A 26,706-nucleotide genomic window follows, 5' to 3' on the forward strand; every position below is an offset into this window, starting at 1 on the left:
CAGGCCGGGTGCAGAGCTTGATTACTGCGGTGATGATAATTTGTTTAACCAAGTGATTGGGTGGGGCGGAGTGGCCGTTATCCTCCGGGCTCCGAAAGGATATCCTTCTCTGGCCGGGAGTCTCCTGGCTTTTCACCGTGCGGCCTCTGCGGGGCTTTTGAGGTTCATCACAAAGAATTAAATGGAGGATAGAAAGAGAATGAGGGATCTTCGGAAGCTTTAAGCAGCTTTCAGCCTCAGAACATTTTGGCTAACTTCTGTGATCTTCTCCAATATCCAGTAGTGCTGCTCGGTTAACCCTTGACAACACAGGAAGCAACTTTCTTTGTTTTCTCAATGTCATAGTGGACATAGTGGACTTAAAGGCACACTTTGATCGCTAGTATATGGAGGCATTGTTTCAATGAGTGGGTCCATGTTAAGCTTATCATGAACAAACAGTAATGGGGCTTTTGCACTCCCGGTTTAGGCCCGCAGAGTCGCACCAGAGAATGACGTAGTGTGTTTTCCGCTCTCTGTACTTTCTGGTCTGCTTTATATCACCGTCTCGCTTTCAGATGTGTTGGAGTTAAATTGCCATTAAACCCAACATTTCCTGATTAGGCTGCTTCACAATAAAAGTTTTTAAATAACAAAATCCCGGGGGGCTTTTATTGTGGAGAATGTGCAGCTTTGTTAACGTCCATACTCGATTAATGATAACCTCTACTGATACTGCAGCGAGGAAGAGTAGGCAGCAAAAATAACGGGGGACTTTTATTGTGAAAGATATAGGAAATTAAATGCGTTTATCCACCGGTTTACGTCTTTTCGTTGTTGTAAATCGTTGTTTTACGAATCCTCCCGACATATTGGAAGTAGAATCTTAAATTGCTGTTCCGATATTAACAGTTATTATGTACCTGGTTACGTCAGCTCTCTCCCGCTTCAGAGACTCCCACTTTTTTTACAGTGACATCGTGGCATCCTGCTTTTACAGTGAGCATCTAATGAACCCCACCCACCTCGCCACATGTGCGTTGCGGCAGACGGAGCTAGCGGCGCGTTCTCTGCGTCGACACACAGTCTGCTGAAGACGCCTTTTTGTTTTTGAAGATGACTCCTTACTGTTGCAGCCTCTGCTTCTTGTTTCGTGTGGTCGCGCTTTGCTACGTGTCACTCGGTGACCACAAGAGACACGTTTTTGTTAGACCTGCAGTGCAAAGCGCTTCTGCAAACATCTGTTGCCTGGTGGGTTTTCTTTTGACAGCGTCTCCTCTTTAGTGTGGGACGAGCCACCGCAACCTCTTTAGCTTCTTAGCTTTCACAGCACACATCTCTGTCTGTTCTCACTGGAGAGATCAGCTTCACGCGCATACCATCGAGTGCAGCTCGTCGCCTCATCTTTCCTTTTGTTTTAAGAAGAAAAAAGCTGTCTCTTAACATATGTTAAGATTCTTTTTTTCTTTTCTAACCACCACTCACGATGTCTCTCCTGAGACCCCGGCATGCTCAGCCTATTAGTTAAGGAGGTTGTAAAGTATAAAAAAAAAACCTTGAGCACAGGGTGGAGCGCCAGTCGGCCAGCACCGTGTGTTGTTTCAGGACCTTTTCAGGAAAGCCAGACTGCACTCTGCAGAAACCACACATTCTTGCAGAATTACAGCACGGGGGAAAGAATTGGGGAAAGGCGATGTAGTGAGCAAAGGGAGCATGGGGTTTGGCAGACGCATTAAAAGCCACTTTGAGCAGCAGGAGTTTTAGTTCGGGATATCTGTCCTGCATCGAAAGGACGGAGCGCAAACAAATAAAGAAAAGTCTCTTCTGTGAGAGATTGGGCTCGTGCTAATTGCGTGTGATCTCAGTTGAATGTGTTGTTCTCTGTCTCGATCAATTGGTGCTCTTTCAGAGTCCCGGCTTATTCTTCCACAAAGTCATTAAAGATTGAAAACGCAGCCTCGCTGTGGTTGAAGCGCTGGGCCTATTTTGGTTGCCAGAAGTCAATTATTTACATTGCGTGGAACATAAATAAGAATTTTGCCCCATCAAGTACGAGCCAGAGCGCGCACACACACACACACACACACACACACACACACACACACACACACAAAGAAGTCACACAAAATATCCCCAAAAAGATGTTTTTTGCACTGCGACATTACACCTCATCCTTAAAGTAGGGAGAGTGTGAACGGGAGCTGTTCACTCGTATATCTGCGCTGAACTTGTGGGCTCTCTGTTGTTTGGATGATATGAAGAAGAATGCTTTCAGCACCAAGCAGCTGGCCTGCATATGTGAAACATGGAAGCCTTTTAACTTTTTTTTGTTGTTGTTTGTTGTCAACAAGCACAGGACCCGAGCGGACGTGGGCTGTGGCGTTTCTGTCGAACATCACCAGCACACAGACTGCAGCGGCTCCCTCTTTGTGTGATCAGGCTGCGTTTACAGCGAATCAGGCGACGCAGCGGGAAAAAAAACGCCAATAACACGACAGTCGTGTAAACCGGCGATCCAAAGCGGAACAACACAGCCGTGAGAGAACAAACAACGCGAGTCGTTGTGCAGTCGCTTGGTGTTAATGGGCCATGAAGTGACATTTGGTGTGAATGTCGGCCTGTTGTGGCAGCGCCAACTGCGTCTTGTGTGAGAGGCCCTTAAGGCCAGCTTGTGTCCTCCAAACACAATCACATTTGTTATTTCACACGGAAATGGCGGCTTAATGAGCTGAAGGAAGTGCCAAAGTGTTGCAGTATTGTGCGTTTGAAGTATTACACCGTAATCTGTAACTGGTCAACATTGGAGTTGTACTTTTTTTAGTGAACTGAAACTCACAACTATTTATTTTTTGGGATTAATCTGCCAATTATATTTTTCTGACTAGCTGAGAAATGTGATTTGTATTTCAAACAATTAATTAGAGTGACGCCTTCCGATTTCTGTTTTTCTTTCTGGTCAAAAGTCTAATTTTCATGATGTATGTTGCAATTAATTTTTCCCGTGGAACAATTAATGGATTAATCAGCTAATCCTTTGGGCTGCTCCCACCGCAACCAGCGAGTCAAACTGCTATTGACGGCATTAAAGGAACTGTGTGTGTGTGTGTGTGTGTGTGTGTGTGTGTGTGTGTGTGTGTGTGTGTGTGTGTGTGTGTGTGTGTGTGTGTGTGTGTGTGTGTGTGTGTGTGTGTGTGTGTGTGTGTGTACACCAAGTTCGAGTTCATCTGCCAGATGACTCTTTTCAACGCCGTGTTAATCCACACAGGTAACGGTGTTGCTGTGGGAAAGTGGTGTGTGTGTGTGGATGCTTTTCCCACTCTGTGCCTGAAATCTGAAGTTCTTCTCTGAACATTAGTGTGACTGCACCATTAGTGCTTTAGCTAAAAGTGAAGTGTCAGTGAGTACATATTTTTGAAGCTCATCATGGTTTTACAAGGTTCAACAGATGTGTGGGTGCACATTATTTCTGCAATAGTCTGCTGCAGTGTTTGGCTCCTAAGTTCTACGTTGGTGGGCCTGACGCTACTTAAAACTGGCTGCAGGAATGTAACCTACGCTCCGATAATATTGCCAAGAAAACCTTGCGTTGACATGAATTCCTTTGTCTGCTTTTGAAGAAATTTTAGGTTGGAGTCCAGAGATTAAAGAACCTGTGTGGTTGTGTGGACCCTACACTGAGTCTGGCAGGCAGCTACGCTCATGCACACATAATTAGACGTCATTAATGTGCAATTACATGAGTCACGCTGTGCCCACGTTGTATCTAGTCACTGTTCACACTGTAGCCCACTGAGAGACTTTTCTTTTTTTCACTGTCATGATTTTCGACATGCCCATCTTTGTAGAGAGATGTCCCGCCTTGCAGACGCTCAATGATATGCCCCCACTTGCTCTCACCTTAAAGCCGTCAGAGGCTACATTTCTGAAGGCTAAAATGGTTGAGGAGACCCTGAAATAAGTTAAACATCGCTCAAGTCATGAGGTCTGCATGCTTGTAGTTTTCAGGATCATAGAGGAAACTATTTTGGGGCCATAGCAACGTTTAGCACCTCTAGCATGTGTCGAGGCATTACAACGCCGCTCCTATTCGGAGCGTCGCCCCCACAGCAGCACTCAGAGCCTGTTTCTCCTCCGCACCGGCGGCTTTGATAAAGAATCTGTTGTCTGTCGTGCCGACTTGAAAATGAACTCAAGGTAGCTCCTGGCTTTTAATGATAGCACTGTACAGAACACCAAAAAGTCCTTCTACCCATGCTGCCACGAAGGTCGTTTGTTTCTCACTCTCTAATACAACCCACGGGAGAGCCCTACAGGTGGCAAGAGATCAACACATCCTCTGTCGCGGTTTTAAACACGTGGTTAAACGGTAGCGCTTTGGTAATGTTTAGGCGACAAAAGGACTAGGTTAGGTTTAGGAAAAGATCTTCGTTGCCGTTTATATGACGTCAACTGACTCCTTTCTTTGCTCCCGTCATTACTACTGCTACCACTAGAGATCAGCGCCTCTAACATGGTCTTAAATATGGGACGTAATCGGGCGGCGACCTCCGGTTCTGCCGAGTGAAGCCGATGCGGAAGTGTCTTAAAACGTGCATTCTCTCTCCTGACCAGCAGGGGGCGACTCCTCCGGTTGCAAAAAGAAGTCAGATTGTATAGAAGTCTATGAGGAAATGAATCGACTCCTCACCTGATTTATTACCTCAGTAAACATGAGTTTATGGTCTCAATCTCTAGTTTCAAGTCTTCTTCAACACAGCATGTTGTTCATTTATTACAACATGGTCCAGTTTAGAGAAAAATAGACCATTAGCTGCTTGTACAAAAGATCTATGGGGTCATTTCTCTCCAGAATACCAGTGATGTTTTGTAAAATTGTGTCTCTAATTCAGCTGTCAGTGGTTGGCATTTTGTCTCTGGTTTTAATAAATGGGAATTACAGTGTTTTGGGACATTTTTATTTTCTGAGTCTTAACATGCATGACACGTAGAAATGACCTGCACCTCTCCGTCAGGAACTGCAGTCATCTAACATTATCATGGGACATGGTGGCCCAGACTGGATTAGAGCCAGATGATGAAGCCCTCTTCAAACTAAAAGCCCTGATGGCAGGAACGCTTTAATACACACATCGCTATGCTCGGGTTATGTTATTTACATTATTACAAAGGTCAATGTGATTTGGTTTAAGGTGTTTTTACTTCTGTAACAGAACCGGTAAGCAGTGTTTGTTTTTATTGTGATCGTAGTACAACCGGAAAAAAATATATAATTTAAATATTTTGACTGTAATTGATATGAACAGAACAGTGTGGCCACTCACATTTCCCCAGTGTGCTTCTGAATCAGTCTCAGTGCATTTTGTGACACCAACACATTGTGGTCCAGACAAACTGGCTAGCTGACTATTAATACCTTGTGCATACTGGGCTGAAGTTGACGGCACTCTGGACTCGTACCGAGTGCTGCCAACTCTCTCGCTCGCCCTCGACTCACCCCAGTCGCACTGAATCTGCTGCTTCTCAAACTCTGACAAAGTTTACACCCGAGGTTTTTATTATTTTGCTGACGAAAAGCCGAGACGTACTTCGTTTCATCTGACAAGCTGTCAGAAGTCTGTTGCTCTGTGAGTGTGGTGGGGGGGTGGGGGGGGGGTAGATGGAGAGCCGACAGACACAGGAGGGGAAATAAAGTAGCACGAAGTGACAAATGGCTTGTTATAACGTAATAAAAAATTTATACTGTACAAGAAGAAGCACCAAACTTTTGTCAAGTTTCCCAGTATTGGGAGAGCTGAATTGCCAATTTGTCTCACAGAGGTATGGTGAAGGATGTTCGACCTTCCTGATGCTTTCTGTAGGCATGCGATTTCATGTACTTTTTAAAGGTGCCATATCGGGCTCATTTTCAGGTTCCAACTTGTAGTTCGGGTTTTTAATCGAACATGTTTACATGCTTTAATGTTCAAAAAACTTTTTTGAATATACTTGTATTAACCCTGTCTTAAACGCTTAGTTTCAGCTCCTGTCTCTTTAAGACCCCCTTCTGAATCTGTGACATAGGACGGGGATTGTTTTTTTTTACCATTAAAAATAATAACTGGGTTGTCATATTTAATAACTGGGTTGTCATACATTTCAAAAAATGTACGTGCACAATATATGTCCCCTTTTTAAATGAACCCAGAACAGCGTCTACACAGATGTCGCCTTCACCTTTTCCCTCAAATGTGGCTGCGGGTTGTCTTGACAGACCTGACGTGCGTCAGTGATTGTCAAGCCAACAACGAAAACAACAACAACACACGTGTGCATTGTGCGCCGCCACACATGCTAACACGCTAACTGCTGGTCAGGATTAGCCCTGGATAATGGGATCAGAGATCACCACCTGCCGCTGCTCTCCTGTCATCTCTTCTTCCAATGACCCCCCCCCCCCCCCCCCGATCTTCCTTCCGTTTATCCCTTCCTTTAGTCGTCACTGTCCCCTCTCTCTTTCACGGTCCGTCTCTTTCTGACAGTTATAATGTGTGTGACTTCTAACATCAACCTTTCTCGCCGCTCTGTAAATAGAAAACACATTATCCCTGCTCTGGAGGTGATGGCATGTTTGCCTCGACTGAGAGCAGGATTTATCCTTGACCTTTTTAGCTTTTTCTTTCTTTTTTTTTACCGTTCTGGTTCTTATTCATTCTTCTGCAATTCCTCAATCTTGCACTTTCTTTCTGCACCCGTCCTTTCTCCTCCACCATCCCATCACGGGTCCCTCCTCCCCTCACACTCTAGTCCCGTGGCCTGCTGACTCCCTTGAGTCCGAATCAATCCTCTTAAGGAAAAGGCTTGGATGGCAATTCAATCGCTGCACAGCCAACAAAGCGGCACCATCGCTCTCCTCCCTCTAACGCCCCCCCCCCTGCACGCCTTGCATGCCTCTGCCCCATGTGCTTCTCTCTCTCTCTCTCCCTTCCCTCCCATCTGGCTTTCATCTATGGTGATAAAGGCCTATTTGTCAGAGCCGGCAGCAGTGAGAGATTGTCGTCCTGGATGGAGGAATTTGGCACATCATCTTTTTTTTCCCTGCACACCGATAAGCGCATAAATAGCTACACGTATTAACAGGCATGAAAATACGGTTTGGTTATCTGTTTTTCCCACTCTTTCAGTTACGCGTTCATAATCCAACCATCTATTCATGTCATCTCAAATACATGAGGTACATTTTAAAACGGGCAAAGAGTTTTTGGTTAAAGGGTAAACTTTGGTATTTTTCATCCTTATTTTCTCATGTTTTTGTACCTTAGTGAGAAATGGGGACAGACTGCAGCCGTTAAACAGGGTGCTGTGTAATCATATCGGGAAATTCCAGACCGTCAACGTACATCCATTAAAAGTGCTTGTTTGAGCCATTGACTTATAATAAGTGTCTGACAACATTATGGAAAGGACCCTACATGGAAACACTGTTACCTTTTCACGTCTGTTTGTTATTGTGTTTTCCATCTCCGAGAAGTCTCGCTCTGGAATCTGGCGTCACATCTTCGTCTTTGATTTATCTAAATATTCGGCCGTGACTTTGAAAATCTTTCAGATAACACGAAGCTACGCTTTCTGTGCTCCGACACAACAAACTGAGACAACTCCGGCTCCTCTCTCCAACTCTCACTTAAGTTTCCACCGTTGTCCCCATTGCAGCTTGTTTTAGCGGCTGCCCTCTGCAGCCCATACTGGACCAATTTCATAAACTGTTGTCCTAATCAGTCACTCACACACAAGTCACTCACACACACAATCATGGGAAAATAGAGGCCAGCTTGAAAATACGGCAGTTACCCTTTTAAATTGAAATAAACAACAACAGCGTTTTTTCTCATGTTTGCATGTTTTCTTCCATTGCTGCCGTACCTTCTCCAATCCATCCTCTATATCTGATGTATTTTATGTGGTGAGGAAGACATGTGGCGAACTTTGACCCCCACAGTCCTCGAGAGAGCCTTCATGTCGGGGTGTTAATGATCTGGCAACAAAGAGCGCAGGGTTTCTGTTTTCTTTTTCTTTTCTTTTTTGGCAACAGATTGATCGGAGACGCACACACACATAGACTAAGATGCTAAAATGTGTGTGTGTGTGTGTGTGTGTGTGTGTATGTGTGTGGTGGTGGTTGGGGGGGGGGGGGGGGGGGGGGGACACTGGACTATATTAAGTTTGAAACCAGGTACGTAGTTCATCCATCGAGCACACACACAGACACTTTCATGTATATGAGGGAGCGCAAATGCAGACGCATGATGCTGAACACACACACACCTTGCCCTGGGGATGTTTATAACATCAGTGAAGCGCACACACTTTAAAAAAGGGCAGAGCTGATGGAAACCATGCCCTTCCATTGACAAAGTGAGAGAGAAAACCAGACTGTGTGAGGTGTGACTGACAAGAAACTGCTGACATCCGCTCCACAAGAAAATGTAAAAAAGACTTTTCATTGAAGGTTATCTTTATTTCACTGAAAAGAAGACAAGTGATTGACTAATTGGCCTATTTTGTGTGGAACAAAGTGCCATTTGATTTACACTCCGCTGAAAGTGAATTGAACTCGGCACCTTGATTGTTATAAGACAAGTTGATTAGCTTAGCTCTTAGTCTGGAGCGCGTGATCAGTGATTAATGACTTTGACCCCCTCTGGAGACTTAAACTATGCGCATGCCATTGTTTCAAAGATTAAGGGCACCGAGTTCAAAACACTCTAAAAGTCTCCCTTTATGTTAGACGTGCACATCAGAGGTAGAGCAGCTAATGGGAGACTGAGGGCGACGTACGAGGCACCACGCTGTATTTTATACTTTTATTTCTTCAGCATGTCGTTTTTATACCTCCAGCATTTGAACAACTGTTCTGTTCAAGAACAAAGAGTTCAAGTACAAAGCATCCACACACAGGCATCATGGAACAAATGCACACACGTACACAAAGCCTAATTATAGTGATAGGGTTCAAACAAACACACATTCCAGTCGAGTGTGTGTGTGTGTGCTTTGTTGACAAATGTTCAGTCAGCGGAGCAGAACACATGATTGACTGACCCCACCGTGTCTCAGGTGATTATGATATACTGTGTGTGTCTGTGTGTGTGTATTATGTATCTACCATATTTGCATGTGCACACAACTATTCATTTCTATTGACCCGTCCAGCAGCAGCACCTGTGTCAGTGCAGGCATTAGTTGATATTGAAGGCCTGCTGAGGCCTGAAAGACTGCATTCATCCCTTTCCAGAGCACTGACTGACACACTGACAGCCTCATGGAGCAACTGTGCATGTGTGTGTGTGTACATTTACGGCTATCTTTGTGGGCACCAATGAGTTTTAGACCTTTCAGAGCGAGGACATTTTGCTTGGTCCTCACTTTGAGACGGACCTTCAGAGGCCTGTTTGAGGGTTCAGGCTTTGGTTTTAAGGTTCAGGTTATAATTAGGGTTAGGTCAGGGTTTAGGGTTGGGGTCAGGGTTTAGTTGTGATGGTTACGGTAAGGGGCTGGGGAATGCACGGTGTCAAAGAGTGTCCTCACAAAGATAGAAGTACAACATGTGTGTGTGTTTTGAGGGGGGCGTAGCTTGTTGTGTTTGTGCACACGGTATGACGTCGGGGTCAGTGCACAGGTCAAAGCAACCCGGTCTGTAGTTTGTGTGTTCAGGAACATGTGGCAGCTCATGTGTACATGCATATCTGAGATGTGTGTGTGTGTGTGTCTGTGTGTGTGTTTATTTACTGACGGCACCATGCTGAAAATGTGTGTTGCCCCGTGGCACAGGTGTGTGTGTGTGTGTGTGTGTGCACAGCCGAGGTTTACATAACACACAGCGTGATAGATCTCAGGTGGGAGCCCCGAGAAGCTTTGAATAACGGCGGCTGTATTTATTCAGGAATGTGTTTTCTAATGCAAATGAAATAGAATTTGCCTCGTCTGTAAAAATTAACAAATAACTTCTGGATTTGTAAAAGCATCCGAAATGCGTATTAATAACACTGAACCTGATGTTATACAGGAACCGTTTTAATTCCCACATTTTAACGGACATAAATCAGTCATTCAGTTCGTTTGTTGTCTGGTGGCAAACATTTCGACCACAAATCCAAAAAAAAGCACAGAGAACGAATTATATTTGGTGTTCATGTTTCTGGTGTTTGACCATAAAAGGATTGTTTTGGCTGCACGTTGCTGTTGCCAGCTTGTGAGAGCGGAATATGTGGAGGAAGTGGTCCGATATCAAAATCAAAATGCCAAGAAAGCCAGACGTGTCCACCACCATGTGGGGGTCAGAGGACACGAGCGTCTGCCGTCTATAATTGGGGACTTCCTCATCAGCTGGGAGTCACTAAAGCGGCGCATTATTTCCCTTTTCCACCCGTTTCATTGGCTGTTTGTCATTTTTAATGCTGCGCGTCTGAAAAACCAAACCAGTTTGGGCTGAGATATTTGTATTCATAATTATATTCACGTTTACTTGGCACTTTCTGCATCCTAACATTTACTGTAGGGTGTTGAACTGATAAATAAGAACAATAAGATCATCTTATTCTGACAGTAAACTGTACCATACGGTTGAGGCTAAGCTTCCACTAATAATCATTGAAAGGTTTTTCCATCCATCCCCCCCGTCTTCTTAGCAGGCCCGGTCCAAGGACACGAGATAAAGAGAGACCTGTTTTCTCTCTCTCACTCCCTTACAGATGGTCTTGGCACCCTCTCTTAAGTATTCCTCCTTCCCCCAGCTTTTCAAACCAGGAGAAGTCCGTCTGTCTCTCTGTGTGTGTGTGTGTGTGTGTGTGTGTGTGTGTGTGTGTGTGTGTGTGTGTGTGTGTGTGTGTGTGTGTGTGTGTGTGTGTGTGTGTGTGTGTGTGTGTGTGTGTGTGTGTGTGTGTGTGTGTGTGTGTGTGTGTGTGTGTCAGGCCGCTGACAGCAGCTGAGCACAGCGGAGCTTCAGTTCTGGGCCACATGCTACTCAACCAAACCCCCCCCCCTGCCTGTCGGCGCAGAGAGGTAGATAACAGTCACACGGGCGTTTAACTAGAGGAGGATGTACACGCGCGCATTCCTTCCCCGCTGAGCCGAGTATTACATAGCGGGCCTGAAAGATGAGACGGTCTCGTACAGGCGGCGGCGCTGCATTGCTGTACAGCCTCTTTTATTCCGCTCTCTACCAATGTACACTGCAGCTCCTCCCGGGGAGAATACCTGCTCAGTTAGCAGCACAAGTATTCATTTCCTGCTCTTGCACAAGACAAAAGGCTAAGGTCTGGTATAATGTGCACCTGTGGGCTTAAAAGTAAAGCTAAGTGAGTGCTGATGGGATGCAGGGGAAGGGCTGGAAATCGGCTGTGAAAGCGATGATGTCCGTGGCTATTCCGTCTCCAAGTGTGTTTGCGTTGTTTCCATTTGTGTCCGCCGTGATTGTTGCCTTCACCTCTGGCTGTTTTTAAACATCCGCTCTTTCTGTTGTCGGCTTGCTTCATCCCTCTTTCTCTGAGCTGCTCTGAAGAGTGACGCACAAACACAGGCCCCCCCCCCCCGGGGCCCTTAAGGTCCTTGTGATATTAAAGGGGAAATATTGTGAAGAAATCGGTTTCAACCCTGTCAGACATGGCTTTTTTTTGGGGAGGTGGGCTTAAAGAGACAGGTGCTAAAATGTTTCAGACAGAAGGTGAATACAGGTATACGCAGACAGACGTTATGAGAGAAATAACGTGTTTCCTGAACATTGAAGTATGTGGACACGTTGTAGTGGAAAACCCCGAATACAAGTATGAACCTGAAAATGAGCACCATATTTCCCCTTTGAATGGATGGCAGGATATAGTTAATAGTAGAGCTAAAACTGTTTCCCCCCCCCCGAAAAAAATAATTAGCCAATATTTTGTTAGTCGAATATGTCATTTTTCAGGAAATGATTACCTTGTTATGGCTTTTCATTCGTCTTAAGTGAAAGTAAACTGAATTGGAGCTGAAATGATTAGTCACTTAATGGATGAGTTGGTTGAATGTGACAATCATTTCAGTCATTTTATAAGAAAATAAAACAGCCAATTATCAGGTAGGTCTTATCAGGTTGCTGTTTTTCTCTTTCTTTGTAACATAATATCTTTGGGAAAATAGAAATCAGCTGTTGCAGGTTTGACGAGGCCGAGGCCTAAAGGTGTAATTAAGAGGCTTGATATCAGCTCGATTGCTTCAGAACAGACTCAAATCTTGAGGGAAGATCATTCTACACTTTGTGGATAAGCCAGAATGTGAAGAAGGCATGGTTCAAACATCTTTAAAGGAAGATTACGAGTTATTTTCTGGATAATAAGATCGGTGATGGTTCACTTTGGGTCCAGAGAGGGATCTCCTCCGCTCCTGGCAGGAGGGTTAAACTGTTGGCAAAACCTCTCTCCGTTTATCAGCTCTTGTTCAACAAGCGCAGCGTTCTCATTCACAGGGCTGCTTTCACATTTGCGTGTACATGACTCGACTCCATTTTGAGTCCCTGCGAGTGGTTTGAGCCTCTGATATCTGGTTTATTCATGATATGGGCTGTGCTATCACTTCCAGCTAAATGGAGAAACTCCAGATTGTTCCCAGAGCTGCGCCTTGGCGCTTTCGGGTTATTGGACTGTTTTGAGATATGGATGATGAAACCTGTTTCATAGAACACACTTAAATATCTCTCTCTCTCTCTTTTCCTGCGTTTGCGCTTCCCTTCTCTACAACGCTCAGCTCAAGCTTTTCTCTTAAGCCTCATATTTCTCTCCTGTCTGCAGGGGAAGAAAGCTGCCGTGTTGCAGCAAATCTTCCCCCCCCCCCCCCCTCCCTCCCTCCCTCTCCTCCCTCCCCTCTTCAGCACCAGAGATGACTGGAAGGTGAAGCCCATTTCCCAGTGTCTAGAGTTTCACGGCTGACAAAGAATCTGAGCTTTCCCGTGCGTATCGGAGGCCGTTTTTTTAACGGAGCTGAGGAATTTCCCCCCAAGTCCCAACCGGCGGACAGGCGAGCGGAGAGGCGGTACAGGAGGGAGGGAGGGGGGGGGGAGGAGAGGGAGGGATTTTTCGTCCAACGGAGCAGCAGAGCTCACCCGGGCCCTGGGAATCCGCAGAGCTCCTTCTTTCTGAGAGAGCCAGTTACGGTTCATGGGGCTGGATACCACAGCACTGAGGTATTCTCTAAGTAGGGCCATGTTGAAGCCACATGAGCTCCACATTGTCGTCGTCCCCCCCCCCCCCTCCCCTCTCTCTCCCTCCTCATGAGTTCTGGCAGCGCTGAGGGAGAAATTTCACAGCGAGAAGGTTTACATTAACTTTGCATTAAATCCGATCGGGGCCTCCAGAGAGCCGCTTGACAGAATCAGACAGCCTTTAATTAGAGTGGTGAAACATTCGGCGGTCTGGGATGAAGTAAATCAGCTGCAATGTGTTGCTGCGGCATGTGAGACGGGGCTCGCAGGGAAGCGTAATACAAAGCTGCTGTGAGAGCTGCAGTTTTTATTATTATTTTTTTTACTCGATTCTCACACAGTTTTTGGCGGCGGTTGCATGTTCCATTGTTAGTTACGTGAGCGTCCAAAACACGACTGGACAGGCAGGGAGAAGCACCATTGTTCACCTCTCAGCCAGTGGTCGGTCAGCGTGTGTCTGTTTTTCTTGGAAACCGTGGAATTGACTCTTCATCCTGTTGGGAAGCAATACCGCATGGCAGGAAGTCATAGCCTCTCCGTGTTGTGTCTCCCTGGCCGGTGGGGAGGAAGAAACGTTTTTTTTTTCTCTGTTTGTTAGCTTTGAAGTGAAACTCCCAGTCCACCCCTACGGCAAGAAAGCATAAATTTTAGTTTTAATTTGACTTGTGCTGACAAGAGTCTACATAAAACAAGAGTCTACTTGTACACTAGCAGATCTGTGAGGCCGCACTGAGGCAGACAGGTGTGCCTTGAGATAGAAGCTAACGTTATGCTAACATGCTCACGATGACGATGTCTATATGCTGATGTTCAGTAGGTATGATACCTAGTCATCATGCTAGCGTTGGCTAATTAGCAGGAAGTTGGCCATGAACTTAAATATTGGAGTTTTTTGATCTCATGATGGCGTTAAACTATACCGAATGACATCATAATTCATCCAATAGTTGTCGTGACATTTAACTAAAATCCACAAACGTCAGCCTCGTGGTGGCGCTAACGGAAGAGTCAAGAGGTCAACAAAGTCAGCGGGATCCATCCTCTCGATAACACCAACATCCGTACAAATGGTACCGGCCGGCATTAGCATCCCCAGAGACGAGACGCCACCGTTGCTTGAGTAAAAAATCGATTAACTCGATGTGCAATGTTCGAGCAGTGAGGAGGTAGCTGATCCTTCATTTATTCTAGAAAGTCGGCGTAACGGCGACGCGTCCGTCAAGCCGCAGCACTCGCAGGGAGGTGTCCTGCTTTCGGTTGTCCTGCAGTCTCGGACCGTTCATTTAATCTTGACGGGAACATAAAGTTGTGCTAATGCACCAGTAAGAAGCTGCTCTCTTCCTCTTTATAATGGTGTGCAGGGCAGAACAAAGGGGTAACTTGTCTTTCCACCTTTCAACCATGTCAAACGTTTTATATTCTGGATTTATCTAAAAGAGCACTAAATTATATTTGAAAAAAAAAAAAGAGAAGTGTTGTGTCTAATAATTCTTCAGTGTGAAACACCATAGGAGCCCAAGTAACTTAGTACATGCAAGACATTGAAACAAGACAAGAGACCCAGATGTTTTTCCTCAGGAGCTGGCAGACCAAACTAGGGCTCAGTTATTATTGGATGTGCATTTGACAGGAAGTGAAAGAGGATTCCTGCAGGAAGCTCACGTTGCTGTCTGTGTCTGATGGCTGTCACTGAGCAAGTGTTTGGGAACATTTCAGCCAAAAGAAGTTCACAAGTCGATCTAATACTGAAGGTTTTCTGACCAAAACCAACAATGTGTTCGCCTGTCTCTCAATACTTCCTGAGCTCCCCATGTGGTTGTCGGCCCCGAGCCCATTAAAACTGGTCCGGAATAAATACTTTTACTTTTGAATTTATTTTCCTCAAACAGCTGGGCACTGTAGTCTGCAGGAGACACTATTTTCAACTGCGGATAAAAAACCACACATTTGGTGCTCAGGTGTGTGTATTTATGGCAGTGGGGATGGTGTGTGTGGGATTGACTCAAAATAAACTACAGGGCCCACGTGTATTGCAGTGTGTGTGGTTCATTGGTGCATCTCTAATGGTTCTTGGTCAACAATGTAGCTCTGTGGTACAGAGGAATACGCTAAATCAGCCACTTTGTGCTCCTAAGATCAAGTCGCTGTTCGTTCCGGTTTGATTTGCCGACAGTAACATGAAAAACAGATCACCTCTGGAACCCGTCTGTTAACTGTGCACATCTCTTGTAGCGGTCCACCTTCAGTTTGAGGACGGCCGCGAGACACCCCTGGAAGTTTTGTTTCTTTTGAGCTGGAAACCCCTCCGGATCCTGCCGAGCAGCCCTGTGGAATGTGGCGTATGCCTTTCCATGTCAGACGGCCGTTTGTTTTGGAACGGGAGACGATACGAATCTGAGCCGAATGCACCCACACGCTCAGCTGGGGAGGTGCAGACGGTCACGTGATCTCACCCTTTAGGAGCGTTGAGAAAATGAACAAGAGTCGGGGAGGGGGAGGGATCACATGTCCATAGGATGTGTCTCAGAGACTTCGTCAGATGTACGTGAATCTGTTGTTTTGTGTTGACTTTATGCCGTGTGTTTTCTCAGTTTTTGAAAATCTGCGACTTTAGAGGAATAGCCCAAATCTATTTCTATTTTCGGCATGTCTCGTGCATCCTGAAATGCACTCTTTGAACTTGGCTGAGTTGTTAGACAGCGGAAAACTCTAGGGTCGAGTGAGGAGGCGGCGTCCGCAGAAGTAGGTGTTTAAAACTGTAAATGTCAACTCCAGACGGTGGCTCTTTATCTCAGTCGCGCTCTCTTTCCTACTTCCTCTCCCTTCTCTCTCTGCGTCTGTCTCCCACACACACACACACACACACACACACTCGTGCACACACCGGCCGCTACCCACCAAACAGCTCAGCTGGAGTTGCTCCAGACCTTACGGGCTCCGAGAGAGTTTGATTTGTGTTGACTTCCTGCAGGAACTCCCCCCTCTCTTCAGCCCGCAGCTCAAAGACTATCAATTAGTTCCTTATTATGATCCCTGGGAGGGCAATAAAAGTTAAGAGTGGGTTCAAAGAGCACAAAGGCAGACACACACACACACACACACACACACACACACACACACACACACACACACACACACACACACACACACACACACACACACACACACACACACACACACACTCACACACTCACTAACCTTTTTTGGCCCGTGAGAGTTCCAGTTTGGACATCCTCTCCTACAGTCCTGTAGTTGGCTCTTACTGCCTGCTGTGCTCTTGTTTACATTTTCCAAACAATGCTCACCACCCACATGCATGACTCACAGAGACCCTTTTTTTTTTCTGTCGGCATCGTGTCGTGGGACACATTTAATAACTCCTCCTGTCCTGTTTTTTTTTTCGTTCTCTAATAACAACACCATCCTGTTTCCAGCTGTTATTCACACTTCTTCCGTCTGCTCTGATGCTGCATGAACACAGGCAATGTGCTGCCCTACAGCCACCCGATCTCTCCTGGTCTCGTCTAGTCACTCCTCTCCTACCGGCAACTTCTCCAACCATAAGGGAGGCACGATAGTTATTATGAGCTGTTGATTGTTTTTACATACAAATTTGACAAGCAAATACAAACACAGGAGTCTCCGGGATAATTTACTGAGACTTTATGTGTCTGTTAGTTTTAATTATTTCAACTTTTGTTTCTGAGAAAATGTGTCTTTTGTCACTGTGGTGTGGTGGATCGCTCTGAATGTCATTCTAACGAGCCTCAGCCCGTGCTGCCCCACAGCTGTGATGAAGAAAGCAGCCGCAGGAAACATTAGGAGACAAAATGCAGCATCGCCTCTTTTATCCAACATTAACCGAGAATCTGAGATTTAAAGCGAGGGTTGGTAATGTTTGGTTGTATTTGCTGGGAAAAAAAGAAAAAGATCTGTTATCTGTATCTACTTTCATTAGAATAGAGTTGGCAACACTGGCCTAGGTTTTTACAGTTTGATATTTATTTTTAAATCTAGCTTATTATTGCTGGTTTCTCAACATTACCAACCTCTGCTTTAATTGATCAAAACTCCTGAATGTATTATCAGGTGTCTACACATAATGTAATATTTACCTTCAGCCTACTATTAGTGTTCAAACGAATACATTTTTTGATTCTGATGGCTTCATTTTGGATGAATTCAGCTACTATGGTTAGTATAGTATTGCTGCCATAACGATTTGAAGGAAAAAAAACAGTATAGTAGTCCAAACTGACTAACCCATAGGATCAGTGAATTGTTTCTATGTTGAGGAATCAATATTATTAAAAGAATAAAGTAAAGGCAGCAGCCTAGCCCACATTTCCACTGTGCCTCTCTCTGTCTCCGTTCTGCTTCTTGTCCCTCCAGCTGGAGTAGGGGGGGGGGGGACGACGGACATCTCTGATGCCCCTCTCAGCCAGCTCTCCGCTGCTGTTTTTTGATGGCCCCGTCTGTTGTGCAGTGATAAAGTCCAAAGGAGGCCTTGGGCAGGGCGGGGGCAGACAGAGTCAGACGGAGCAGAGCACAGTTGCTGCCTGCTGGACTGTGTTACTGCATCGACCTTGCGTATGGATCTGTGGCAGGCTGAGTAGAACAGATAGAGTGAGAGACGGCAGGATAAACGGCCACCTTTGCTTTGTTAATTAGGGATTAACGGGCTCAGGCTCTGTCTCTCTCTCACACACACACACACACACAGCTTCCTCTTCACATATTATTGAGTTCTCTCATAGTTGCAGATATTTGTTTGCCTGGTTTGTGATAATGAGAAGTGATTTCTTTCACGGGACAGAGACACGCTCTACAGACTGCTGCTTTCACAGCATGCAGATGAAGAACCGTGACGCCGTGAAAGTTAATGCACCTGAACGAGTGGAGAGGCAAAAGGGCCTTTACCGTGCTGCTGGAAACGTAGTGAACGAGGACAACTAGAGAAAACAATCGTTGATGATCAATTAATCGGTTTTGTGTCAAAGCAAATTGTAGCCTACTTCTAACATTAAACCTCACATGAAAGGCTAGCATACAATCAGTTTTTTTGTTGAATTCCTGTCCTATCTCGCCAATAAGGAGAGTGAAATGCACACCGCTTCTACTATAGATAAAAAAAACACAGAGAAGAGGCACAATGCCTTATGGACAGGAAGTAGCGATGCCTGGAAAACGTAGTGGCTTGTTGTTTTCCTCTCACGCGGTTCTTCCTAAGCTCATTGCAGTCCCGAGGTAGACTTAAGGAAACAGTCGAGAACCAGAGACGACAGCAGACCTACGAAGGAGGATCTGAGACGCTGTCTGCCTGCCGGCCTCTGTGCACTTATTTTCCCCTTTTTCTTCTCTCTGAAGTCCGTGTTATGATGTGTGTGTCTGTGTACTCCTCTCACACCTTTGAGATGTGTAGGCTGAATAAGGGTGTGTGTGTGTGTGTCTGTGTGTGTGTCCCGTGGGTTTCTTTCATGGACACGCAGATGTTCGTGTGTGTTTGTGTGTGTGTGTGCGCGCATTCCTCTGAGGAACACCATTTCCCCTGGCCTGACTTGGCGTTGAGCTAATATTTGTTGTGTTAGAAGTGAGAGCCGTGTGTCAACAGGAGCCCACGGTTAGTTCAGATGACTCCTTATGTATCACCACCATCCATCTCTTATAGGAGAGAGAGAGAGAGAGAGAGAGAGAGAGAGAGAGGGAGAGAGAGAGAGAGGCGCAAATATTACACGGACACACACATACTGTAAGCATACACAGGCCCAGCGCCTTTCAAGCCCCTCCAGGCATGAACATGGTGATTTTGACAGGCTTTTAGCAGAGCAACCTCCAGGCTACAGGATTGTCTGCAGCAGCGGGTTATCCCCCCCCCCCCTCCCCTCCCTCCTTCTCTTTTGTCATCTCCCACTCTCTCTTTTATCTCCCACTCTCCCCTCCCAGCCTCTTCTCTATCATCTACATTTTGTCCAGACTTGGTCTGCAGCTCTTCATGTCAAACGGAGAGAGAGTGACGGGGAGACACAGGCAGACACACAGACGGTGTGGAAGCTGCCCTCCCGCTGGCTTATTACTTCATTAGCGGTTAGAAATGCCGTGTAACCGCAGCTCTTCGCGCAGCTAATAGAGGGCACACATCGCTAGCTGCTAGCTCATTATGGCAGCTCTCCCTCCTTCTCACTTGCGTGTCTGTCCGTCTCAAAGCTGAGTCAGACTATGTAGGATCTGCTTGTCAAGGTGTCCAAATGGGGCGGTCTTTGTGTGTCTGTGTGTGTGCGTGCACATCATAATATGTGTCCTCGAGTGTGAGTGTGTGCATGTAAGGATTTACTTGTTATTCACCCAAAGGGATGAAAAGAGTGATATCTCCAGTAAGGCCACGCCAAAGCCGACTGTAACTAGAGTTTTGAGTCTGGAACTCTGCGGGTAAGGGAATTGTGTGTCGCTGCACACAAAGGCGGCGCGCGGCATTGAGAATGTGTTGCCTTTTACGTACGCTGCACTGCACACAAACTGATGTGTCCTCCTCCCGCTGCTTCAGCGCTCCAAGGCCTCTTCTCTCTGAAGCGTGATCCTGTTTCTTTTCTTAGCTCGAGCTCGGAGAGTGACACTTGTCAAAGCGGGACTAGTGGAGAGTTAACCCTCATTTATGAAGAGCGACTGAGTGCGTCTTTGAGCTGTGTAAATTCCCAGGGATGGCTCTGTGTTTGATAGTGGTTGTCATAGTGAAGTATTTGTGAGCCTCTGCCAGGCTGTGGATCGGAGATGATTTAACTCGGAGGCAAACCAGTGAAATTCACCGCTTCACAAAACATTAACATCACATTCACTTTCAGATTTAGTTAACGAGAGGACATAGAAAATGAGGAAAGGAGCACTGATTTGGTTTCTTAGCCATGAGTCAGTAGATTTTTAAGGGGAAATCTAACATAAAAAAAAAAAAAAAAGTTGCTAAATTAGATATTTCCAAATGGATCCATTTTACAAGCTCCCTGCCCTGAATCACAAGTACCTACACGATTTTTAAACTAGAGCAGCCATGCAATAGTGGAGCAAACTCTCAGACTTCTGCGAGGCCTCGTCCGTCAGCGAACTGGTTTCAGGAGTCCACTCCCCTCTACTTATGTCTGGATCGACTCGTAGTCGCTGATAAGGGCTGAAAGCAGAGACTATCTGTAAATGTCACCGGATTGATAAAGAGGGAGAAGTTTATCACACACAGGCATATGTGTGTGTGTGTGTGTGTTAGTGATGGAGAAAGTCTGCTCCAGTACATTGTACACACACTTGCTAGTGTGTCGGATAAAGTAAGTTTATCGAGGTCACACCTCCTCTCAGATCTGCACTGATGTGGTGTTGCAATACTTTGCACAACATTGTTGAAACACGGTGACGACAGTGAAGCCAGCAGACTTTTGTACGTGCACGTCTGGGATGAAGAGGGCCTGTGGACACTTTGTGTACCTCAGTGCTGAAACTTCAAAGGTTTCTCTCTGTTGGATTTGGCCTTATTGTCAACGTTAAGCAAAAGTTTAGAGGATCGATCCCACTCTTACGTCTCTCTGGTAATCAGAAAGGAGCCAGCTAGCTTAGCTTAGCACAAAGACTGAAGGCAGCTGGAAACAGCTAGCCTGACTTTCCAAGGGAGCTCACTAATTAAATCCGCGAAGTTGTTGTTTTTGAAAAAATGTGTGTTTACAAGTGAGCTTTACGGGTGCTGGTAGCTGGATTTTGTTAACTTTGTACTCTATGATTATAAAACCGGACATGTTTGGGTTTCGAACTATATTTGATTAATCGAGATAATTATTCGATAATGAATCGAGGCGTTAGCTGCATCCCTTAAATACTATCTTAAGGGATTCCTGGTTAAATATAGAATACATAAAACTATGATTAGCGATCTGCAAATCATCCATTTATTTATTTCACAAATCAGGTGAACGCTAATTCATTAGAGTTCAAATGTCTTTCAAATCTGTAGTTTAATAGGCTCGAGGGGATTCATTGTTAATACTTTTAGCTCTTCATGCATTTCTTCACACATTTCGTGTGTGTGTGTGTGTGTGTGTGTGTGTGTGTGTGTGTGTGTGTGTGTGTGTGTGTGTGTGTGTGTGTGTGTGTGTGTGTGTGTGTGTGTGTGTGTGTGTGTGTGTGTGTGTGTGTGTGTGTGTGTGTGTGTGTGTCCATTTATATGCTCAATTGCTCACTCTAATGTATGTATAATCAGTGAATGAGTGAAAGCTTGCATACATTTGTAAAACGTGTCCACCCATGCATGTGTGTGTGTGTGGCCTCTATCTCATTAGTGCCCTTGGTCACCATTTGATCTGTGGCCTGCCCTCCTCGTGGTCCATTGTGCTCATATCGCCAATGCATAAAGACCTGTGGACCGGTGAATTGCTTCTGCCGGGCTGGAGCAGGGCGGGGGGGGGTTGTGTTTGGAAGGAGAACGAAGGCCAGAAAGGTTAAGATAAAGTTGCTTTGAACAAATTCCCCCTTTGATCAGGCGGCTCAGCGGTGAAAAGGCCTTTTCTAACAGAAGTCAGAGCCAGTTGGGAGCGAGGAGATGGAGATCCGTATTGTTCCGTTTCATCTCGCCTCTGTCTGTCTTTTCTTTTTTTTTGCTCTTTCACACTGTGTGTACTCCCTGCCTCTTTGTTATGGAGAGCGCCAGGCCTCTCTCTCTCTGTCTCTCTCATTACGCCACACAAACACACACACACACACACACATGTGCACATACAATGACTTAAAAGCATTAGTGAACACACTCACATAAGAATAGCGGGTGTAATTGGAAATGCTGAGACGTACCTGAAAGAAGGCATTGTTCTCTGTTCTCTGTTCTCCGCTCCTTCACAGAGTGATTGGACAGACTTGTAATCTGCAGCCAGGGATTCACCGATCCCACTTTTTCAGTCCTGATAACGGTGCCTGGGCTTTTGGGTATCGGGCCGGTACAGAATACAATAGCGGAGTTTGTTTGATAAGCTAAGCTAAGGATTGACTGTCGTTGAATTCTTCGTCATGATTCTTCATATCTGTATCGGATCGGAGCATCCCTATCTGCAGTAACACGTATTATCAATTCATTTATCACGCATTTTATGTGTTCTTTCTTTCTAAATATAAATAAGTCTACTATATTTGTTTTTTGGACTGCTGGAGCTATCTGAAGATGCTACTTGATCTCTAGGAAATTCTTTCAGGCTTTTTTTTTTATTTTCTTTTTAAATTGCAGCCAGTTGAAATAGGAATACTGAAACCCAGAGACAGTTTAGATCATTTACAGACTTGAAAACATGAATTCACGCACTCTTCGATAATGAAAACAGCCCTACTTTCTTTCCCCCTCTGTCCAAACAAAGAATGTCGGAAAACATGATTTTTCTTCATTTCTATTTACCCGTTTTCTAAGCTCTCTCACAGCTTGCCTGTTCTTCACAGTTGGCAAACAAAAACACTTATTTCCTGTCAAGCCAATTGATTATATCCTTCAATCCAACTTCATTCAGGCCCGGGTTTATCAGCACAACATCCTCAGAGCAGACCTGCAACTGTAGCAACCCCCCACACACACACACACACACACTCAAACACAGATGATATACTATTGTGGCGTCCTTCTTTTGTTCTTTTATTTCTCTAAAGCGGGACTATCAGTATAGAAGGGGCTGTACAGCTGACCACAGATTGATGAATAGGAGTTGAATAGGTGTTGCCATGGATGCGTTTATAGCTATTCTAGTCACACACACTCAACGGCAACATATAAATAGTCCCATGTACCACACAAAGACTTTGTACAACAGTTTTTATATTTGTTATACTTAAGTGTCCAACATACATCAGGCTCTGCGAGCCACTTTGAGTGAAAACTCAGTTTTCTTGTCTTATTTCTTGTTAAAATCTCAACTTACACTCCCCGTGAGGAGGTGCTTTTTTTTTTTTTAAACAAACAGGCACTGTTAGAACTGTGGTCTTTTCAGCCAATCACTCCATTAAGCTAAAGCACAAACATTCCCACCACTCGGGCTTGTTGTCTAGACAACAACGGTGCCGTGGGAGGGGCTACACGTTGTGATTGGACGGTCACCTGTTCTTCATTAAAGTCCTAAAATGTGTTTTCAACCGCTTCAGCAGTGTGGCTCTGGGGTGGCAATGCTGGTCTGTTCAGAGCTTTGGTACGGACTACAAATACTCCAACAACTAAAGGATGCATTGCCACAAGATATCGTCATTCATGGTCACCAGAGGATAAATCCCCATGACTTTGGTGAACCCCTAATTTTTTTCCTCTAGCGCCACAATCGCGTCAAAGTTCACACTTATCGAGTGAAACACCTCAACGTGATGGATTGACACTTCATTTCATACAGTCATTCATGGTCCCCAGTGGAGGAATCCTAATGAATTTGGTGATCCCTTGACTTCTATTCCTCAGATTTGTTTACGGCCAAAAAACTTCTAAACTAAATCCTTTGTCTTATTTAAAAGGAGGCTCTTATAGCTCCGATAGAAAACACAGAGTGATGTTTGATACACTCAGCTGATCATTTGTGTCTACGCTGCACCATTTCTTACTTTCTAGCAAATACAAGAGACAGTTTTGTTATTTAGATGGCGTTGACTGCACACGGCGCTTAAGTTAATGATACGAGCTTTAGATTGCTACCCGAGAGGTTTTAATGTTTGCCAATTTAAAGAAATAATCGGCAAGCAAAGTGTCGGTCTCAAAGCAAAGAGGTTGTGCTTGATGATTTAAAAGCCCAAATAAAAACGTAGCCACTAGACTGGCCGATTCACATTTTAGCTGTCAGTGGTGGAAACACTGAAAAAGTGAGCGTGTGTTTTGTGGAAATAGTCGGGGGTCTTCACTCTGTTGGTGCGATGCGCTGTGGAACGAAAACTTTTACACAGAGAAAACCTACGCACGTCCTCAACATCTTTCCATCTTGTGGTTTCGCAGATAGCAGACGCAGCCAAGACCTCCTCTCAGGCGGATGACTTGTACCTGGACGACGCAGGCTCAGGAGGTTACTACCCTGAAGACGATGACGACTTTACCTCAGGGTCTGGCTCAGGTAAGACCCACGTGTACGCACGCACGCTCTCACCGCATTACTCACTTGCAAGCTCAGCAGGTAATTACCCAGAGGTGTGACGACGTCGACATACATTTTCCGAGTCCTCTGCGGTTACGTTTTTGCAAACGGTTTTTTTTCCGGGTTCCTCCCTCCTCTCGCTTTACCTCTCTCCTTTCTCCCATTCTCTTTGTCTGTTCTTCCTTTCACCGCCTCTCTCTTTCTCTGAGATTGCTTCGTCACCCAGACATGCCGTGGGCAAGTGTGCAAATTTTACATGTCTTTTTTTATGAGCTCCTCTCGCTCCTCTAGCCCCACTTGCTTTCAGCACCTTTACAGCCCTCATTCATTTGTCAAAAGTAACTCTTCTATCCGAGAGAGTTGTAGAGCTGCAGTGAGAGAGTGTCATTTTAGGTCAAAGGAGAAAGGACTGTGATCAATAGCTCTTCCAATACTGTATATACACCCTATCAATCTGCCACTCTATTCTATAGGAGATACAAACTGTAAATAATGCATTCAAATGAAATCCACCGAGCTTGAAGTTAAGTAAGACGAACTATACGACAGTGGGTGTGAAATATTGATAACATGTACGTCCATATTTTACCTATTTGCAAATATACACAACATAATCTTTTACGTTTTTTTACACTCTCGCCTTTTAATTGAAAGACATCACTTCCCTGTTTGTCTCCAAGGTGGAGGTGAAGTAGTGGTGGAGGAGGCAGTGACTGTCAGTATGGTTTATATCGAGCCCAATGCAGCAGAACCCACCCAGGACGCCACCAAAGAGTTCACGCCCAGGGTGGAGACGGCCACGGTCAGAGAAAAGGCCAAGGACAGCACGCCCAAGAAACCATTTAGAACAGAGGTAAGTGATACAGCCCGACCCACGCTCAATCATTTAGTCTGATGCAGCTTTTGAGTTCAAGAAATTCTGATGATATATCGGTCCCATAACGAACATTTTTGATCACGTTCCATTAAATTGCTCTTTTCCTTTTTACAATTGTGACCAAGAAATGTACCGGGCAGGACATTCATGCAGTTCTAAAATAAACTTGGAAATCAAGCAATGGTTTTGACATTTTGGAAAATACACTAATTCACTCTCTTACTGAGATTTAGACGAGAAGATCGACACCACTCTCACGTTTGTCTGTGACATATTAAGCTGGAGCTAGGAGATAGTTAGCTTAGCTTGGCATTAAAGCTTTCGGTCCTTGTGTCAAGCTACACTAAACATTGCTTGGCTGTAGTTTCGTATCAAGATATGACAGTTGTATCGATCATCTTTCCTAACTCTCGGGCAAGAAAGCAGAGAAGCATATTTTCCACTATTTTGAACCGTTTCTTTAAGCAGAAATTCTGTATTTGACAACGTATGTGATCCTGCTGATATGCCCACATGTGTTTATGCTCCACCTTGAGCACATGGCGCTCTGAGCATCTTAAAATTCCACAGTCACAATTTGTAAAGTACATTTCAATACTTAAAAGTATATGAAACAATTCCGTTGTGACATCCACAAACATTTCCACTCTTGCTTTATGATTAGGTGTGTAGGACATAATAGCACTTGGCTCATTTGTAACCATCTACTCAACAGAGAGCGACACAGTAGCTCGGTGCGTCTTCAGCTGACCCAGTATGTCATCAAATCCTCTGTAATACCATGAGGTTGCATTCCAGATAAAGATCAAGTGCTCACGTCAATTCTCAATGTTTTCGCTCCATTGCAAATTATGGAGGATTACATCTCTCTCGGACATAATCACATATTCTGGAACCATCCTAGATCTCGCTTGTGTGGGATGCACGCTTACTGTACTGTACTGGATACTACATCTGTTGGGGATTAGTCGTCAAGGTCTCAACCCTCTAAACCAGGGGTCTCAAACTCAATTTACCTGGGGGCCACTGGAGCTAGGGTCTGGGTGAGGCTGGGCCGCATCAGGTTTTCAACAAAAAAAACGCATTTATTAAAAACAGAAAAAAAAAGAAAAAAAAACTGTCTTCAATGCTTTTGCTTCTGCTATACCCTACACTTTTTCAGTGCTTTGGTTCCGGTTTTCCACAAGAAAAGCTCTGATAAAACATTCCACTGTTCTCAAATATCTTAATTTTTAATTTTCTACACAAAATAAGATGAAAAAATAAATAAACAAATAAAGAATAAAGAAAATAAATCAATCAATCAGTAATAAATAAATAAAATAATAATAAAACAGCAAATAAGAAAAACTTAAGAAACCACATATAGTTGGTGGGTAGAGAAATTATTTTTTTTCAGATTCAAATTAACAGTATTAACAGTTATTTAACCTTTAACATGAACATTAATGAAACTTTCAACATGAGCTGTTCTGAACATGGCTTCTCTTGCCTACTTTTGGCTAGAGGTCTGGCAGCGCTTCCTCTTGCATAGC

At 44.8% G+C, this 26,706-nt stretch overlaps 1 protein-coding gene across 1 annotated transcript in view; it reads left to right on the plus strand.

The window, feature by feature from the left end:
* Window positions 1–26,706, plus strand: part of sdc2 (syndecan 2) — a 44,536-nt gene that overhangs the window by 8,701 nt on the left and 9,129 nt on the right. Inside the window, exons 2-3 of the mRNA XM_079176728.1 lie at window positions 24,159–24,273; window positions 24,975–25,147. Coding sequence (XP_079032854.1) covers window positions 24,159–24,273; window positions 24,975–25,147 — 288 coding nt within the window. The remainder of the gene's footprint in view (window positions 1–24,158; window positions 24,274–24,974; window positions 25,148–26,706) is intronic.

The sequence above is a fragment of the Pholis gunnellus genome (assembly GCF_910591455.1).
Source record: "Pholis gunnellus genome assembly, chromosome: 16".
Lineage (NCBI taxonomy): Eukaryota > Metazoa > Chordata > Actinopteri > Perciformes > Pholidae > Pholis > Pholis gunnellus.